The sequence below is a fragment of the Bufo gargarizans genome, chromosome 2, assembly GCF_014858855.1.
Source record: "Bufo gargarizans isolate SCDJY-AF-19 chromosome 2, ASM1485885v1, whole genome shotgun sequence".
In the NCBI taxonomy this organism is placed as follows: domain Eukaryota; kingdom Metazoa; phylum Chordata; class Amphibia; order Anura; family Bufonidae; genus Bufo; species Bufo gargarizans.
In genome coordinates, this window is record NC_058081.1 from 549,207,754 (window position 1) to 549,228,069 (window position 20,316).

Sequence of the window (20,316 nt, forward strand, 5' to 3'; positions counted from 1 at the left end):
ATGTGAGATTTACAAGGAGGGAAAACAGTACACCTCTCTGAACAGTGTCTGGGAGGCTGTGGTTGCTGCTGCACGCAATGTTGATGGTGAACAGATCAAAACACTGACAGAATCCATGGATGGCAGGCTTTTGAGTGTCCTTGCAAAGAAAGGTGGCTATATTGGTCACTGATTTGTTTTTGTTTTGTTTTTGAATGTCAGAAATGTATATTTGTGAATGTTGAGATGTTATATTGGTTTCACTGGTAAAAATAAATAATTGAAATGGGTATATATTTGTTTTTTGTTAAGTTGCCTAATAATTATGCACAGTAATAGTCACCTGCACACACAGATATCCCCCTAAAATAGCTAAAACTAAAAACAAACTAAAAACTACTTCCAAAAATATTCAGCTTTGATATTAATGAGTTTTTTGGGTTCATTGAGAACATGGTTGTTGTTCAAAAATAAAATGTATCCTCAAAAATACAACTTGCCTAATAATTCTGCACTCCCTGTATAAAAATGGCCCTAGTAAGCCCCTAGCCCCCTGACTTCCAGGTGATCACTCTATAGATCTGTGTTTTTGACTCATTATAAAAGTATATTATAAGTATATTGCACCCCTCTGTGTATCACACCTATCGATAGCACACCTATACTAGTGCTTAAAATGACTTTTGTGGCCTTATTAGCTAGTGTTTGGTGTCCCTAACAATCTGTCCCTGCTCCACACAGCAACCTCTCCCTACACTGGCAAAAGACTGAATGTAAAATGGTGGCCAGATCGGGTTTATTTATAAGGGTGTGTGTCCATGTGCAGAAATGTCTGAATTGGCTGTCCTGTACCACCTGATGGATGTGTCATGGGTCAAAGTTCTTCACAATGTAAAAGAATATGGCGGGCGCAAATTTCTCCATATGTTCGCATGTTCGACCGCTGGGCGAACTGCAAGGCCATCTCTACACCTAGATAAACAGCCCCTTACATGGCACAGTCAATAGTAACAGCAGCATCTTAACAGTTAGACGGAGGGGGCTTCCTCTGTCACGTGATCACATCAAAGACCCCCTGAAACATGCAACATTATTACAGAATGCCAAGAGGTTATCATGGCAGAAAGGGACCTAGTGATGGCTCCCTGATCTGCCATGTGTACGAGCAGCATAAAGCGTCAAATTATTTTTTCATGCACCAGACCATATCAGCAGAGAGAATGTGTTGTTTTGAGGTCAGGTAGTTGGAGCTCATCAGAGATATGTGCTGTGTACTCAGGCCCTTTGAAGAGGCCACCAGATTTATCAGTAGGGATAACTGCCATATCAACAATGTCATCCCCCTGATATTTTTCTTAGACTAGGCAATCACACTTATGCAACAAAAGTCTGCTGAAGAAAATCAGCGTCTGCATCTTGCTGGCCACCCTGTAGCTGTTGGGGACCCACACAGAGAAAGTCCCATTGAGGTGGAAGTGGAGAAGAAGAATGAGGAGCTACCACTGGAGGAGGAGGAGTCGGTGGTGGAGTAGCACAAGGCTGCTGCTGATTTTATGATGACACTGGCCATAATGACCAATCATCACAGTGGAAGCAGAGCCTGAAAAAGATGGGTCCTCACGCGTGCAGGCAAGCATGGCCTGCTTACGTAATGACAGGTGTATTGTTAGCATCCAGCAATCTTATGATTACTGGATGGATAGCCATGCTTTTAGACCCTTGGTATCAAAGCAAAAAGGTGGTATGTTTTCTTGCTTCCAAAAAGGAGGCCAAAATGCTGTATTATTGGGATACACTGTGTATACAGTGTACCATAGCTTTCTGCGAGCAGACACCTGCCGCCCACATGTCTGACCAGTAGGCCCCTCTCTGTCCCACACCAAGTCAACCGCCTCCCATCATCTCTCCTACCACAAGTAGCAGAAGCTACTTTGCCACAAAGCTGTTTGAAGATTTTGGGGTTCATTATCATAACCGTGATGGAGCAGCTTTTTTCAGGTGCCTCGCTAGGCTGTCGCAAATCAGCAAACCGAGATGTACCGCCTGAACAACCAGATTCAGTCATACCTCGACTTTGGCCTTTCTCTCATACATACCATATTTTCTGACCCCATGGACTTATAGGCAGCCAGACTGGCTTGTCCAACCTCCAGTAACATCTAAGAGAGGGTTTACCAGGTGATGTCATCACACTCAAACAAACAAAGTCACTATATGCCACTACCATTACCCCTACCAAGAGGGCACTAATATAACTACCCCTAAACCGGTGGCTGTTCCATGCTGTATTGCTACTGCTGTTGCTACTATTTCTGTCACATGTCCCTACACACCTTACTCATACCCTCTCCATATCCACACTGTACTGCTGCTGCTCCCAGAAATAAGGGAGTCAATTTCAAGGTTTGTTCATAAAAAGCCACTGTTTCTTCTGACAAGTAACACTTATGTATGTATAAATATGGGCAGTCATCATTCTGCTTCTGTTAAGGCAAAGTATTTGGATGCCTGTTCCCAACAAGCCACTATGTGTGTTTAAACATCATCTGCCCCCAATAAGGGTCAATTTTTAGAAGCTTTCTAATATGAAAAGCATAACAAATGCGATGGTGCAGTGTGTTTTTAAATACACTGTTTGTTAACACAGTCAACCAGGCGTTTACCCATAGCTACATATATATCAGTATCACTCTGATATAATTTGCTATTGCTGTCATTGTGTTAAAGAGGTTAAAAGGGGAGGGGGAGGGGGAGAGAAAGAGAAAAAATTTGAAAATAAAAGAGAAAATGAAAGACAAGAGAGAAATAATATGATCTTTATGAGACCTCAGAGTTTCATATACCAATTTCAGGCCAATTGGAGTACTTTGGATGTGGGTAGAATCGATTCGGACACAAATCAAAGTTTTTGAAACATTAGACGAATCAAGAATCAAATCTCTACTGTCAGTATATGGCAAGGGTTTTGTTTGTAATACTTGACTAAAATTATATATTTGCTATCACTGTAATCGCACTGAACCATAGAATAAAGCTACAGTAATGTGTCATTTTAAACACATAGTAAACTCCTTAAAATGACTCAGTGGTGGAATTGCCGTTTTTTTATTTCACGCCAACAAAATAAAAAAAAGTATGAATTAGAAAACTGAAGGTACTAAAAAAAATACAACTTGTCCAACAAAAAAACAAGCCCTCATGCAACTATGCTTATGTAAAAAAGGAAAAAGCTATGGCTCTTAGAAGGCGGAAATAAAAAAGATTACAACAAAAAATGGCTGCCTCGCTAAGGGGTTAATGTCTGAATAAGCAGACTATATAAAAAACGTATAGCCAGAGGAACTACTTTAAAGTTCTCCTTACTAAGGCCTAATGCACAGTATCGTTTTTGCAGTCCATAAAAGGCAGATCTGCAAAATATGGATAACATCAATGTTCATTTGCATTATTTAGCAGACTGCATTTTGAGCACCAGGATAGGACATAGTCTATAATTAGCAGAATGGACATATGGATGCAAACTGAAATGGATACAGTCGTGTGAATGGTGCCTAAGCCCATATTTTTTTATTTTTTGTTCCATTAATTTAATTTAATTACAGTATTCACTGCCCCAGACACTTTCATGCATTGATCAATAACTTTGCCACAAAGCTGTTTGAAGATTTGGGGGTTCTTTTTTGTTTGTTTTGTCTTTATAAGCACACCGAAAGTTGTATACTGTAATCATATGACACACCTTGGGGCACTTTTACCAAATTCCTTATGCCAGTTTTCTTTTGTCAAAAAAAAGTACACATTTTGGTGCAAACCCCCCCAATGTGCAACTTTTTGGCGAGGTTTGTCTTGTGCTTGCCACTTTTCAAAAGGTGGGTAGCACAGGACAAGGAATGAGTGTGTGGAGCAGGACCTAGGCAGCTTGGCACATTTATTAAAGAGGACTTGTAACCTCTCCTGACATATCTGTTTTAGTAACTCGTTGCATTTCCCAAATATTAACAATTCTGGAGTATCTATTGTTAAGACTCTGTGTTGTGCCATTCCATGAATTAATAGCAGTTTGCAATAAAGATCCAGATGGGTATTACCATTTAGCGGTGTGTCTCTGCACAATCTGACCTTATACAATCAGTTCAGTGGCACCCCCCATCCAAACTTGTAACACCAATGTTGACCATTTTTGCACAGTGCTAGTAATTTATTTATAACTTCTACCTGGTATTATAAATATAGAAATAGGCAAGTTGACTTCCTGCAAAATTTGGCATTTTGTCTTGCATTTTGTGTTGAGGTCAAGCAACTATATGGCAGCCACTGACTAACTAGGGAAGTCACATTACAAAAGTTTATCATTGTCATTGCACAATAAAGGAATGGCAGAACATAGAGTCATACGAATATATGCCCCAGAATCTTTATTACATGGGGAATGCGAGTATGTACAAAAACAGACATGTCAGCAGAGATTATATGTCCTGTTAAAAATTTATGCCAAAAACTGTAGTAAAATATACCTCAAAACTACTGTAGGGAAAAGTCATTTAATACATTTATTTTACAGAGCATTAAGCAAAAAAAAGTTCTACTTTTTTTTAGAATTCTTGAGCTATTTCTAAAGAAAAAACCTAACCAAACAAGACATAGAATGCAATAATTCCCATGAGAAAGCCTATTTAGTAGACTTATGAATAAAAAAGCAAAACTTTTGGGCATAACATCAAGTTTGAAGGTTATTATCATTTGACTTTAATTGATATGAATCATTATGAAAAAAATCTGTTGAAATAATGAACACATTTTACTTATGTTATATAGTTGTGTCCTTTCCTAACCTTTGGTTAAAGATATTCCTAGTTGAGTGGCGCAAGATGACCAGCTTTAAAATTAAACTTACACGTTACTCAAAACTCCTAGCAAATAACACAAAAATTTTTCTTTTAAAGCTGGTGATCTCATACCACTCATCTCAGGATATTTCAAGCCAAGAGGGAAGGTAAGCAAGGACACATCTGCATGAACTGAATAATGTGTGAACCTTTCAGCCCCATGATAATGGACCAGGAGACTTTCAACTTTTCTGTGAAGTTTACATTTCCTGTTTTCAGACTGAATGACTTCTAGAGGAAAAGTCATAAGGGAAGAGTACACAATGAAAGGCAGAAGGATATCTCCAAAACCAAAAAGCTGATATAGGTTGTAAATGAATAGTCTTACCCAAACTACTTCCTTTATCATGGTGGCGATCTTCATTACTAGTTTAGGAAAGTGTCCAGGGTCCAGTGCTCGAGTGGAATGCTCAATGCAAAGGCTAAAGAGATATGCAGGAGCCATCTTAAATTCAGTTTTCGAGTTACCAGATTTTTCAATAATCTCCTTTAGTACAGCATCCTCTTCTTGAGAGCGATATTGTAGGATTAAATCTCTGCTTTCTATGTAGGCCTGAACAGCCTCTTGACGCTCCTGAAGTGATCTGCCACACATCTGACATGAAAATGCTCCACTCAAGCCAGAGGTAGACCAGGACTGCGGAAGCCAAGCAGGCCGTGTTTGAGCTACTCTAGGGTCCTTGTACATGAACAAAAAGTGCTCTCCAAGCCCTAACAAGTCCCCAGTATGCAGTTCAGCTTCTCTTTGGAGGACTCCTCCATTGTGAGTAACAAGTGCCCCCCGATAAGGCCTTACTCGAACTATATTTTTTTGTGTAGAAGAATCCAAGCGCCATACACAACAGTGACGAGGAAGTATGTCTGGAGCAGATAGAAAGGTATCAACATAAGGACCTTTGTCTCTTGAAGCTTTTTCTGATCTTCCAAACAGATGCTTCTTCCTGGTCATCACATATATAATAAAGTCCTATCATACAAAGAATACATAGACATTTACAGACCAATTTAGTTTTTCTTAACATAATATGGCTTATTTGTCAACTATTTTAAACACCTACTAAATTTATCAAAATTCTAAGAAGATAAATAAAAAAGGTTATTTGCAAAAATAATAATAATCTGCCCCCGCCCTGTGCTACTCTTGTTCATAGAGTGTCTGTGTCTGATATTGCAATCAAATGTCCAGCTGCAATTTCAGACTTAGGCCTCTTGCACATGAAGGCCTCTTGCAACTTGAATGGGTCCGTGATCTGTCCGCACCGCAAAAAAATAGAACAAGTTCTATTTTTTAGCGGTGCCGCGGCACGGACAGAAACACCATGAGAGCACTCTGTAGTGCTTCCGTGGGGTTCCGATCCGTGCTTCTATTCCGCATCTCCGTGATTGCAGACCAATTCAAGTAAACACCACTGTATGCGGGCCACAATATGGCCATGGGCACACAACGTTTGTGTGGAAGAGGACTTAGGCTGCTTTCAGACGAGCGAGCATTATTTCAGTGTTATCCAATACATTCCAGACCTCTAAGGGTTATATAGCCTCATAAATCAATAAAATGCTATGCGACCCCGGCAGTGCTGGGAGTTCAGGACAGGTACTGTGCTGAGAGTTTGGAACGTGACACTTGCTTTTCTGAAAGCGGCCTTAGCCCATGGACAAGAATAGCACTGTTTCTAAAAAACAGCCCTATTTGACTAATCTTAGACAAGTACTTTAGGGCTTATGCACATGACCGTATTTTGCAACCGATAAATAAATTTAAAAAAGTACCTAAGAGCAGGAAATGGTATAGGATAAAAAAAAAAAAAAGCATTACTCACCCAACTCCATTCCACAGCACCTGATCACTGAGGCAAAAAGAAAGCTGCAGTGGTCACATGAATGATATATATGAACTTCTTTTTTTTCCATACCATTTTCTGCTCTTAGGCACCTTCCCTAAAATCTCAAATAACCCTTCTAAATCATATATAATATATACAGTACATATATAATATTATGAATCACAAGAATTATCATAATGATAGTTATAATAGTGATATAGATAGTTATAAAGTAATTTACCACATCTTTGTTGTAACCTTGCAAAAGGAGGAAGTATGGATGTTCTGAAGGTGGTTGAATTAGGCACTGAGAGAGGCGTTCAAAGTCTAAATCAATCTGATCAGTAGAATCCTCTGGACAATCTACACTGCTATTGCGTTCTGTTGAGTTTTGTATGTTTCCATCATTTTGGTTTAACCCTCCATCTTGACCAGGGTCCGTATCATTAGCCACCATACTCTTTATACTTTTCCTCTCTCTACGTTTCTTGGTGTTTAGGTTGATATCACTTATACTGCGACGAAGAGAGATGCTGTCTTCCCTCTCTCGTAATGGAGCATTTCCACCGGAGGCTGCACGAGACCGACTTTTTTGTAGTTTTCGTGCTTGAGCATTAATTCCTGTTGACAAATTATATAAAATAAATCAAAAGTTCCTACAAACATTTCTTAGTACCAGTAATACAAGAAAACTGTAATAGAATAAAAATGTGATTTAGCATACAAATAAACCATATTCTATCTATTCTGTAAAATAAAAAAATAAGCTAAGAAAATATTTTATAGGAAAAAATTTATCATGAGGGGAATATTGGAGTCTGTGTTAGCGTACTTTATGCCACATTTATCAAATGTTGCATGTTGTTTGATAAATTTGTCTTATCCTTAAACATAACACTTTTTTTGTAAATCCTTTATTTTAAATGTTAACATAATGAAGAACAATAACAAAAGTCAAGTATATCTTCAGCAGACTGTTCAAGTACACAGCATAAGCATTGACTTAAAGTAATATATGATACAAAAAAGGGGAGGAGAGGAGAGGGGATTCAGTGGAGGGGGGTGAAATGGGGAGATCCTCTATTCCAGATAATGTATGGACTCACATAAATACACATTATAAAGCTTAACACAAATGTTGCTTCATCACAGTTTTTATATAAACAACAACCTTATGAAGAAGAAAAGGAAGTGTCCAGCCTACTGGAGGTAAATATGAACCTTGTTCATACGGGACTATTACAATGTGGAGCTACGTATATACGGCAACACTTTTGTCTAGACAAGATACTCCAGTTTTCCTACTCCACCCTCATAATGCAGTGAGATGGCGACTTAAAAAAAAAAGCCTTGGTGATAAATTTGGAATGAAATTCATTAACATAGCTAACCATGCCCACTTTCCCACATGTATTTCAGAAATGAATGAAGTGGTGTAAAAATGCAAAAAGTGCCAACATTTTTGTGAAAGTAAAAGTGCCCATTTTGTGATTTTTTGAAGATAGAATTATGGAGGGAAGACATGATAAATCAGGGCCATTATGTCATCATCATATGTAGTATTTTTATTTTATTTTTTTCAGATGAATGGCTGCCCATGTGATGCACAGAAGGCAAAAATCCACTGTTTCAGGCTATGCTCAGTAGCAGCTATCTATAGGACAATGGCTAAAGTCGACAATCTTGCTACCTATCTGGGGAAGGGGAGCTCCATGGTTCTCTTCTCCAGGTGCTGGAATTACACTGTGTCTTGACAGCGAAGAGCTTCATAATGTAGTGGTATAGGCACATGTTATGACCTGGCGCTGTACAGTGTTCATAGGCTTATTGCCAGCACCCCAATAGTATTCTGCTGCAAATGATGAGCAATTGCACATTTTCTTTCTAAAAACCATTTCGGTGCACGTATACCCGTGTTATTAAACTTGTTGCATATTACTGCAAGATAACGTTCAGTTATAACTAGAGAAGAGCGAATTTCTCAAAACTTCGACTATTTTTTTTGTTCGATCCGAATTTATTTGTGGCGAATCGTGTTATAAACGGCTATTTCCTGGCTGCAGAGAGCCTTTATAGTGGTGTAGAACACTTTGCCTTGCAGTAACACGCATAGGGAGTCTGCTGTGGTAGTAAAACAATACTGTGAGTCAGTATGACATGCAGATGACAGGTGTGAACTCAGCCTTACAGGTCAATGTTAGTGTCAAGAAGAAGCGCACTCCTTTTACACCGTCAGCAGCTGATTCCATATAGATGTCTACAGAACCTGTTCTATTAAACGCTTATACAAGTAGAGTGGAGAGTGTATCAGCAGTAAGCTTGTGCTGACGTCACTGATTATTTTGCCCTTCCTCTGTTCAGTCAGAACAATAACCCCCAAAAAACGGATCCTGTCTGTGGAGCATCCGCCTACACTCGGTCAGCATTTGGTCAGTAATCCATCAGTATTGCTAGAGCCAAAAAAACAGGAGCAGATCCAAAACAGAGATGACATGTAAATAGAATATTTGCATGTCTTCTGTGTTTTATACCCACTCCTGCTTTTGGCTACCAAATCTTAAGCCAATTCTGATGCAAAATAGGGACCATGTCATGCAGGCCTTACAACTGTTACATAGACAGGATCCGTTGTGCGTCTTATTTTTCCTTCCTTCTGACAGATCAGAAGGGTCAAATAAATGATGATGTCAGCCAGGATGAAAGGCAAAATAGTAACCCAGTCATGAAGTGGGGAGGGTGGGAACAGCATGAGAAGTCTACAGAGTGGCCCTGTGGCATAGTGGTGAGGTGGAAGCAGCATGGTCAAAGTGCGGAGGTGGCAGCAGCAACAGCATCAGGAGGAAGCCACAGAGTGGCACAATGACAGAGTTTGGAGGTGGCAGCAGCAGCATCAGGAGGAGGCCACAGAGTGGCACAAAGACAGTGTGGAGGTAGCGGCAGCATCAGGAGGCCACAGACTTGCACAATGAAAGAGGGCGGAGGTGGCGGCAGCAGCAGCCTCAGGAGGAGGCCACAGGGTGGCACAATAACAGTGTGGAGGTGGCAGCAGCATCAGGAGAAGGCTACACGGTGGCACAATGTCAGAGTATGGAGGTGGCAGAAGCATCATCATGAGGCCACAGAGTGGCACAATGACAGAGTGTGGAGGTGGCGGCAGAAGCATCAGGAGGATGCCACAGGGTGGCACAATGACAGTGTGGAGGTGGGAGCAGCAGCATGAGAATACCACAGAGTGGCACAATAATAGAGCGTGGAGGTGGCAGCAGCATCAGGAGGAGGTCACAGGGTGGCACAATGACAGAGTGTGGAGGTGGCAGCAGCATTATCATGAGACCACAGAGTGGCACAATGACAGAGTTTGGAGGTTGTGGCAGCAGCATCAGGAGGAGGCCACAGAGTGGCACAATGACAGTGTGGAGGTAGCGGCAGCATCAGGAGGCCACAGATTTGCACAATGAAATGGTGTGGAGGTGGTGGCAGCAGCAGCATTGGAAGTAGAGGTGGCAGCAGCATCAGGAGAAGGCCAATGGGTGGCACACTAAAAGAGTGTGGAGGTGGCATCAGCATCATCACGAGGCCACAGAGTGGCACAATGACAGAGCGTGGAAGTGGCAGCAGCAGCATCAGGAGGAGGCCACAGGGTGGCACAAAGACAGAGTGTGGAGGTGGCAGCAGCATCATCATAAGGCCACAGAGTGGCACAATAACAGAGTGTGGAGGTGGCGGCAGCAGAATCAGGATGAGGCCACAGGGTGCCATAATGACAGTGTAGAGGTGGCAGCAGCAGCATGAGGAGACCACAGAGTGGCACAATGACAGTGTGGAGGTGGCAGCAGCAGCATGAGGAGACCACATAGTGGCAAAGTGACATAGTGTTGAGGTAGCAGCAGCATCAGGATACCACAGAGTGGCAAGGTGACATAGTGTAGAGGTGGTAGTAGCATCAGGAGACCAAAGAGTGACAAGGTGGCATAGTGTGGAGGTGGCAGCAGCATCTGGAGACCACAGAGTGATAAGGTGACTTAGTGTGGAGATGGAAGAAGCATCAGGAGACCACAGAGTGTCAAGGTGACATAGTGTTGAGGTAGCAGCAGCATCAGGAGACCACAGAGTGGCAAGGTGACATAGTGTTGAGGTAGCAGCATCAGGAGACCACAGAGTGGCAAGGTGACATGGTGTGGAGGTGGCAGTAGCATCAGGAGACCAAAGAGTGGCAAGGTGGCATAGTGTGGAGGTGGCAGCAGCATCAGGAGACCACAAAGTGACAAGGTGACTTAGTGTGGATGTGGAAGCAGAATCAGGAGACCACAGAGTGGCAAGGTGACATAGTGAGGAGGTGGCAGCAGCATCAGGAGACCACAGAGTGTCAAGGTGTCATAGTGAGGAGATGGCAGCAGCATCAGGAGACCACAGAGTGACCCGGTGACAGAGTTGGAAGGTGGGTGGCAATACCAGTACCAGCTGAAGATGGTGGGTAAAAGAAGCAGCACTTGGCATCACATGTGTGGCATCAGGCGGATGGCAGCATCAGAATAGTAGCTGAGGCAGGTAGCCAGAAGAAACCAGTCTCTTTTGTCAAAGTGTTGGTGTGGCACCATGGATGATCTAGTCTGATGCATCAGGCATTGGTGGGTGGAAATCCTGGCTGATCCACGCCTGATTCATCTTGACGAATATTGGTCTCTCCACATTTTTGGTGGACAGGCGATTTCTTCTTGGGGTAACTATGGCCCCCGCCGCACTAAACACCAGCTCTGATGCCGTACTACTGGCCGGGCAGGACAGCTTTTCCAGGGGAAACTCTGCCAGCTGCGGCCACAAATCCAGTTTCGCTGCCCAATAGTTCAGCGGATCTTCAATGTGGGGTGGCAGGGTACTGTCCAAGTATGCCACCACCTGCTGGTTCTGGTCCTGCTCCAGGTCTAGCTGCTACTGGTGAGTAGTTTCTTCACTAGGTGGGTGAATAAAGCTGCTCATCAGAGACTCTAGACTCAAGTTGCTGCTGACGGAGCTGGAACTGCTGCTACCCCCCGACCCTGCCAAAGCAGCCATGGCAGAGGAACGTGAGCACAGAGGGCCCCCTCGGTCAGACCTGCGAGAGGATGGACAATGGAGCAGATAGGCAGCGGCCAACTGACTACATAGGATGTCTCTATAGTAGTTCAGTTTGTCCTTCCTCTCAGTGGGTGTAAAAAAGGCCCCCATTTTGGACTGGTCACAAGGGTCCAACAAGGTGGAGAGCCAGGAGTCATCCCTTTGCTGAATGGTAACAATTCGGCTGTCACTACGCAAGCAAGTGAGCATCCATCGGGCCATTTGTGCAAGTGACATGGAGGGACTCCCTGCCTCCATCTACACTGTATACTGCCACAGTGTGTCTTGCTCCTCTTCCTCGTTTTCCTCATAGCCCTGTAGCTTCTCTGGCTGCTCCTGCTCCTCCTTTCCTGTCACCTGTATAGAAAAACCACCCATTTCGCTACACATTGCTTGTGCTCCGTGAAATATAGGCGCCACGTCTCCAGTCCCCTGACCAGCCATATTTTCCAGCATCTGTTCCAGGACATGAAGCAGTGGATTGACGTTGGTTATCCCGTAGTCCTGGTGACTGACATATAACGTTTCCTCTTCAAAGAGCCTGTGCAAACGGCAGGTGTCATGCATTGGCTGCCACTGGCTGACATCAAAGTTACACAGGGGAGTACTCCTGTCCACTTGGATCATCAAGAAATCATTTATGGCCTTTCTCTGTTTGTATATTCGGTCCAACATATGGAGGGTGGAATTCCAACGGGTGGAAACGTTGCATATCAGACTATGTTGGGGGATGCCGTTCTGCAGCTGAAGCTCAAGGAGGGTGTGCTTTGCGGTGTACAAGGGCTGAAGTACATGCAAAGTGTCCTGCCCATTTTCAGGATGTGTTGCAGATGGGTGGAAGACTTCAGGAACCGCTTGACAACTAGATTGAACACATGTGCCATGTAGGACGCATGGTTCAGCCCTCCTTGACACAGCACCGACACAATGTTCTTCCCATTGTCGATCACCATGGTTCCGATTTTGAGTTGTCATGGAGAAAGCCAAGATTCGATTTCTTGATGAAGGACACGGGCAGTTCCTTCCCTGTGTGACTCCGTTCGCCCAGGCAAATGAGGTGCAGAACAGCGTGACACCACCATGCCCTGCACATGTGGTTTGCTGGTGGAGCACTGTGAATTGTCCTTGCAGTGAAGGCTGAGGACATGGTAAAGGATAAGGAGGCAGAGGCGGACGTAGTCGCAGGACCAATGGCGTGAGAACGTGGAGGCGGACGCGGCATCATCTGGCCAAGTTGCTGGTGTGGCTGTGAAGGAACCACATTCACCCAGTGGCTCGTAAAGGACATGTATTGTCCCTGACCGTAGTTACAGTTCCACACGTCAGCTCTGCCGTGCACTTTGGCAACACCGACAGGCTCAAGGACTGTCCCACCTTCTGTTCTACATACATGTGCAGAGCTGGTACTGCCTTTTTGGCAAAAAAATGATAGCTTGGGACTTTCCACCTTGGCTCGGCACAAGCCATCAGTTCTCTGAAAGTCCACCACTTGGAAAGGGAGGGAATGCAGCACCAGCAACTTGGCCAGGAGCACAATGTCCATTGGCAATTGCTTCGGTGATCGATTACTGATGGAATGACTGACAAGGAGGAGCAGGAGCATCAGGACCAGCAGATGATGGAAAGGACAGACCGCTCCTTTAGGCTGAGGTGGTAGAGCCTTGACAGTCTAAAATCGGGTGCATGCAACTGGGTGATGCAGCGGTTGCTGCTTCAGGCTAGACCACCACATCGAAGCCACAGTTCTCCCAGGCCACTTTATGGTGACGCTGCATATGTTGACGCAGGGCCATGGTGCCAACATTGGCACCCTGGCCATTCTTCACCTTCTGCCCACAGATTCTACAAATGGCCATGTTCACCTCCTCTGGAGGCCTAACAAAAAACTGCAACACTGCCACTCCCAACTGCAATCAGCTACATCATCATCATCATCAAGTCCTGTCTGCAAGTCACTGATGTCCTCCTCAACGGTCTCTGGGTCAGGAGCCTGACCACTCGCAACACCAGCTCCCACGCCACTCTCTCATCACTACTTGCCCACCTACCGGAGGAAGCGGCGGATGTCTCCTCCACATCCAGGCTAACCAGTAGCTGCTGACTGTCCTCTAGTAGCTTGTCCTCGCTGTATAGTGATACAAAGGGCTTTAGAACATATAACTGCAATGCTGAACGGTAAATAAAATATATATTTTTTTTTTCACTAATACACGCCAAAAAGGGCTTTAGAACATATGACTGCACCACTGAATAGCAAATAAGCCCTTATTTTTTTCCTCTTATACACACCACAAATAACTGCACCACTGAACGGCACTAATACACGCCAAAAAGGACTTTAGAACATATATCTGCACCACTGAACGGCAAATAAGCCCTTATTTTTTTCACTTATACACGCCACAAAAGGCTTAAGAACATATAATTGCACCGGTGAATGGCAAATACTATATATTTTTTTGCCACTAAAACACGCCAAAAAGGACTTTAGAACATATAACTGCACCACTGAACAGCAAACAACAAACAATATTATTATTTTTTTCACTAATACACACCAAAATAGGCTTTAAAACATATATCTGCAGCGTTGAATGGCAAATAATAAAAAAAATAATTGCCACTAAATGCACGCCAAAAAGGGCTTTAGAACATATGACTGCACCGCTGAACGGCAATTTTTTTTTTCCACTAATACACAACAAAAAGGGCTGTCATTTTTTCATTTCACCACACAACGGCTAATAAGCCCTTTTTTCCCACTAATGCAAGCCAAAAAATGCTTAGAACATATAACTGCATAAAGGCAAATAAGATGTAGAAATATTTCCTTGTAATAAACCCTGTTGATGGCTGTATCAAACAGCACTTGCACCCCAATAACAAGAACAGTTTTCTGAAATTACATAGCTGTATAATGGATCCGCAGTCAGTGCAGCAAGGTGTAATAGGCTTGTTCCTATTACCCAGGCTTTAAGCTCCCCTACTGAACCCTGTTTTTATTCAATACTGTGGAATGATTCCTCCCTATCCTTTTGCTGAACTTCTATACAGCAAAATAAAAGTTTTAAAGTATTTTCTACCACTGTCCCTAGCGCCTGCTGACGTCCCTCCCTGCACTAAGTACACTGGAAAAAGGCTGAATCCAAGATGGCTGAGGCTATTTATACAGCTGTGACATCACAGGGCTGGCTGGCTGCTGATTGGCTGCATGCATGGCATTGTGGGTGATCCCTCGTTCCCAGAGTTCCTTGATCCATGTCCAAACACGTGCAGCAGCCATTTTAGGAAAAAATGCGATTCGTTATTCGTTATGCGAATATATATTTTCCTGAAATTCTGATCGAATTCCACTTCATCAACTTCGATTCGCTCATCTCTAGTTATAACAAAAGCATTTTACAGCAATAGCGTCATTATTATACCCGTGTTACTAAACGCGTTGCATATTACTGCAAGATAACGGGTAGTTATAGCAAAAGCATTTTAATGCCAATAATCCTATTATTATACCAGTGTTATAAATGAGTTGCATATTACTGAAAGATGCTAAATAGTTATAGCAAAAGCATTTTACGGCAATAACACCATTATAATGCCCGTGTTATTAAACATGTTGCATATTACTGCAAGATAATGTTCAATTGTAGCAAATGAATTTTATGGTAATAACATCATTATTATAACTGTATTATTAAATGTGTTGCATATTACTGCAAGGTAATGTTCAGTTGTAGCAAATGCATTTTATAGCACTAATGCCATTATTATACACATGTTATTAAACGCGTTTTATATTACTGCAAGATAAGGCATAGTTCTATCAAAAACATTTTACAGCAATAACTATGTTATTTAACATTATTATATCTGTTATTTAATATGTTGCATATTTCTGCAACATAACGTTCAGTTATTGCAAAGGCATTGTACAGCAATAATGACATTATTATACCTGTGTTATTAAACGCCCTGCATATTACTGCAAAATATCGTTCAGTTATGGCAAAAGCATTTTACAGCAATAACACTATTATTATACCCGTGTTATTAAATGCATTGCATATTACTGGAACATAAGGTTTAGTTTGAGCAAAAGCATTTTAAAGGGATTCTGTCACGAAGTTTTGGCCTATAGACTTTCGGACATACACGGCTAGATTGCCGCTAGCATGTCCGCAATATATCTGTCCTATAGGGCTGTGTGCTTTTAATGTCTTTAAAAAATTATTTTATAGATATGTAAATTTGTGTTGTATGTGTCCAAGGGGCTGTACTAACCTTCGTGGAGCCCAGCCATGTCCTGCCACGCCCGTCTGTGAAGGATCCCAGCACCGCCTATGTCCTCCGAATAGATTGCTGTAATCTCGCGATACGCAAGCTCGCGCATGCGCAGTTCTTTCCCTGAGGCTGATGCCAGCACAGGGAAGGAACACTATACCGGCACTGCGCATGCGGGAGCTCGCGCATCTCAAGATTACGGCAATCTATTCGGAGGACATAGGCGGTGCTGGGCTCCTTCACAGGCGGTTGTGGCTGGGCATGGCTGGGCTCCACGAAGGTTAGTACAGCCCCTTGGACACATACAACACTAATTTACATATCTATAAAATCATTTTGCATGTCCGCAGCTCTATAGGCCAAAACTTTGTGACAGAATCCCTTTAAAGCCATAATCCCATTATTATACCTGTTATTGAACACATATTTGAAAGATATTTTACCGCAAGCATTGCATTTTTAACAGGTATTTATAGCAAAAGCATTTTATGCAAATAACGCCATTATACCTGTGTTATTAATTGCATATTAGTGCAAAATAGTGTTTTTTTGCTAAAGTATTTTACAGCAATAACACCATTGTTATACTCATATTATTAAACACATTGCATATTACTGCAAGATAACATTTAGTTATAGAACAATACTGCAATAATGCATTTTAAAACAGTACCTGTGTTATTGAATGAATAGTTAAAATATATTTTACTGCAAGCATTGCATTGTTATACTCATGTTAGTAAATGGATACATCATCAGAACATGTACTTCAAAGACAAAAACAGCATCGTTATACCCATGATAGTGAACACATAATTGTAAAACATTTTGCTGCAAATATTTCTTTCTTACACCAGTGTTAGGGCTCATGCACACAATAGTTGGTGTCCCGTGCCCGTATTGCGGACCGCATTTGCGGATCTGCAATACACTGGCACCATTCCGTTGTCATTCCGCATCACGGATGCGGACCTATTCATTTAGGTCCGCAAATCCGGAGATGCGGAACAGTGCGGAACAGAAGCACGGAACGGAACACTATGGAAGCACTACGGAGTGCTTTCTGGGGTTCCGTTCCTTGCCTCTGCACCGCAAAAAGATAGAAAATGCTCTATCTTTTTGCGGAATTGCGATCCCCATGCGCCTGCCCCATGGAAGGTGCCCGTGCTTTGCAGACCGCAATTTGCGGTCCACAGCACGGGCACGGTACACCAACGGTCATGTGCATGAGCCCTAATGAAAGCATTACTGCAGCATACCATGTAGGTCAAACACATTTACTGTAAAATAAAAATAAAAATTATCAAAGTAAATTGTCAATGCCAGTGTGCAGTGTGTTTGTAGAAGAGTAGGGACATTTAATTGCACTTCTATCTTTAAATTATAAAAAAAATAATAATAGAAAAAAAATGCTTGTCATTTTGCTCGTGTAGTTTCATAATCTGTGAATTTTCATTTACAGGCCTCATAATAAAATGCCAGGTCGTCATCTGAAGGTCAGAATGTGGTTTTTAGCACCAATAGCAGCACCAGACATGTGGCCACTAGGGATGAGCGAACTCGAACTGTATAGTTCGGGTTCGTACCGAATTTTGGGGTGTCCGTGACACGGACCCGAACCCGGACATTTTCGTAAAAGTCCGGGTTCGGGTTCGGTGTTCGTCGCTTTCTTCGCGCTTTTGTGACGCTTTCTTGGCGCTTTTTGAAAGGCTGCAAAGCAGCCAATCAACAAGCGTCATACTACTTGCCCCAAGAGGCCATCACAGCCATGCCTACTATTGGCATGGCTGTGATTGGCCAGAGCACCATGTGACCCAGCCTCTATTTAAGCTGGAGTCACATAGCGCCGCCCGCCACTCTGCTCTGATTAGCGTAGGGAGAGGTTGCGGCTGCGACAGTAGGGCGAGATTAGGCAGATTAACTCCTCCAAAGGACTTGATTAACTGATCGATCTGCAGCTGTGGATCATTGAGCTGCTGATCCTCAATTGCTCACTGTTTTTAGGCTGCCCAGACCGTTTGTCAGTCACATTTTTCTGGGGTGATCGGCGGCCATTTTGTGTCTTGTGGTGCGCCAGCACAAGCTGCGACCAAGTGCATTTAACCCTCAATGGTGTGGTTGTTTTTTGGCTAAAGCCTACATCAGGGTGAAGCTGTCACACCAAGTGCATTTAACCAGCAATAGTCTGTTCATTTTTTGGCCATATACAAAATCAGGGGCAAGCTGCGCCTGTCACCAAGTGCATTTAACCCTCAATGGTGTGGTTGTTTTTTGGCTAAAGCCTACATCAGGGTGAAGCTGTCACACCAAGTGCATTTAACCAGCAATAGTCTGTTTATTTTTTGGCCATATCCCAGTCTAATTCTGTCACTAAATCCATACCGGTCACCCAGCGCCTAAATACTAGGCCTCAAATTTATATCCCGCTAAATCTGTCCTTAGTGCTGTAGCTGGGCGAGTTATTTAGTGTCCGTTCAAGCACATTTCTTGTTCTGGGTTGAAATACAATTCCCAATTTAGCAATTTCATAATTTAGTGGTTTCTGCTATATCAGAGCTATTTGAAATCTATCCCTAAAAGGGTATATAATATTCAAGGTGCACATTGGGTCATTCAGAATAACTTCACACACACCCGCTACTGTGTATTTCCAAGTCTAATTCTGGCACTAAACCCATACCTGTCACCCAGCGCCTAAATACTAGGCCTCAAATTTATATCCCGCTAAATCTGTCCTTAGTGCTGTAGCTGGGCGAGTTATTTAGTGTCCGTTCAAGCACATTTCTTGTTCTGGGTTGAAATACAATTCCCAATTTAGCAATTTCATAATTTAGTGGTTTCTGCTATATCAGAGCTATTTGAAATCTATCCCTAAAAGGGTATATAATATTCAAGGTGCACATTGGGTCATTCAGAATAACTTCACACACACCCGCTACTGTGTATTTCCAAGTCTAATTCTGGCACTAAACCCATACCTGTCACCCAGCGCCTAAATACTAGGCCTCAAATTTATATCCCGCTAAATCTGTCCCTAGTGCTGTAGCTGGGCGAGTTATTTAGTGTCCGTTCAAGCACATTTCTTGTTCTGGGTTGAAATACAATTCCCAATTTAGCAATTTCATAATTTAGTGGTTTCTGCTATATCAGAGCTATTTGAAATCTATCCCTAAAAGGGTATATAATATTCAAGGTGCACATTGGGTCATTCAGAATAACTTCACACACACCCGCTACTGTGTATTTCCAAGTCTAATTCTGGCACTAAACCCATACCTGTCACCCAGCGCCTAAATACTAGGCCTCAAATTTATATCCCGCTAAATCTGTCCCTAGTGCTGTAGCTGGGCGAGTTATTTAGTGTCCGTTCAAGCACATTTCTTGTTCTGGGTTGAAATACAATTCCCAATTTAGCAATTTCATAATTTAGTGGTTTCTGCTATATCAGAGCTATTTGAAATCTATCCCTAAAAGGGTATATAATATTCAAGGTGCACATTGGGTCATTCAGAATAACTTCACACACACCCGCTACTGTGTATTTCCAAGTCTAATTCTGGCACTAAACCCATACCTGTCACCCAGCGCCTAAATACTAGGCCTCAAATTTATATCCAGCTAAATCTGTCCCTAGTGCTGTAGCTGGGCGAGTTATTTAGTGTCCGTTCAAGCACATTTCTTGTTCTGGGTTGAAATACAATTCCCAATTTAGCAATTTCATAATTTAGTGGTTTCTGCTATATCAGAGCTATTTGAAATCTATCCCTAAAAGGGTATATAATATTCAAGGTGCACATTGGGTCATTCAGAATAACTTCACACACACCCGCTACTGTGTATTTCCAAGTCTAATTCTGGCACTAAACCCATACCTGTCACCCAGCGCCTAAATACTAGGCCTCAAATTTATATCCCGCTAAATCTGTCCTTAGTGCTGTAGCTGGGCGAGTTATTTAGTGTCCGTTCAAGCACATTTCTTGTTCTGGGTTGAAATACAATTCCCAATTTAGCAATTTCATAATTTAGTGGTTTCTGCTATATCAGAGCTATTTGAAATCTATCCCTAAAAGGGTATATAATATTCAAGGTGCACATTGGGTCATTCAGAATAACTTCACACACACCCGCTACTGTGTATTTCCAAGTCTAATTCTGGCACTAAACCCATACCTGTCACCCAGCGCCTAAATACTAGGCCTCAAATTTATATCCCGCTAAATCTGTCCCTAGTGCTGTAGCTGGGCGAGTTATTT

At 42.5% G+C, this 20,316-nt stretch overlaps 1 protein-coding gene across 3 annotated transcripts in view; it reads right to left on the reverse strand.

Moving 5' to 3' along the window:
• Positions 1-20,316, reverse strand: part of RASIP1 (Ras interacting protein 1) — a 101,730-nt gene that overhangs the window by 25,662 nt on the left and 55,752 nt on the right. For all 3 annotated transcript variants that reach the window (XM_044278114.1, XM_044278113.1, XM_044278112.1), the window contains exons 4-5: positions 6,930-7,309; positions 5,194-5,832 (exon numbers count right to left, since the gene is read on the reverse strand). In XM_044278114.1, the coding sequence (XP_044134049.1) occupies positions 5,194-5,832; positions 6,930-7,309 (1,019 nt within the window). The remainder of the gene's footprint in view (positions 1-5,193; positions 5,833-6,929; positions 7,310-20,316) is intronic.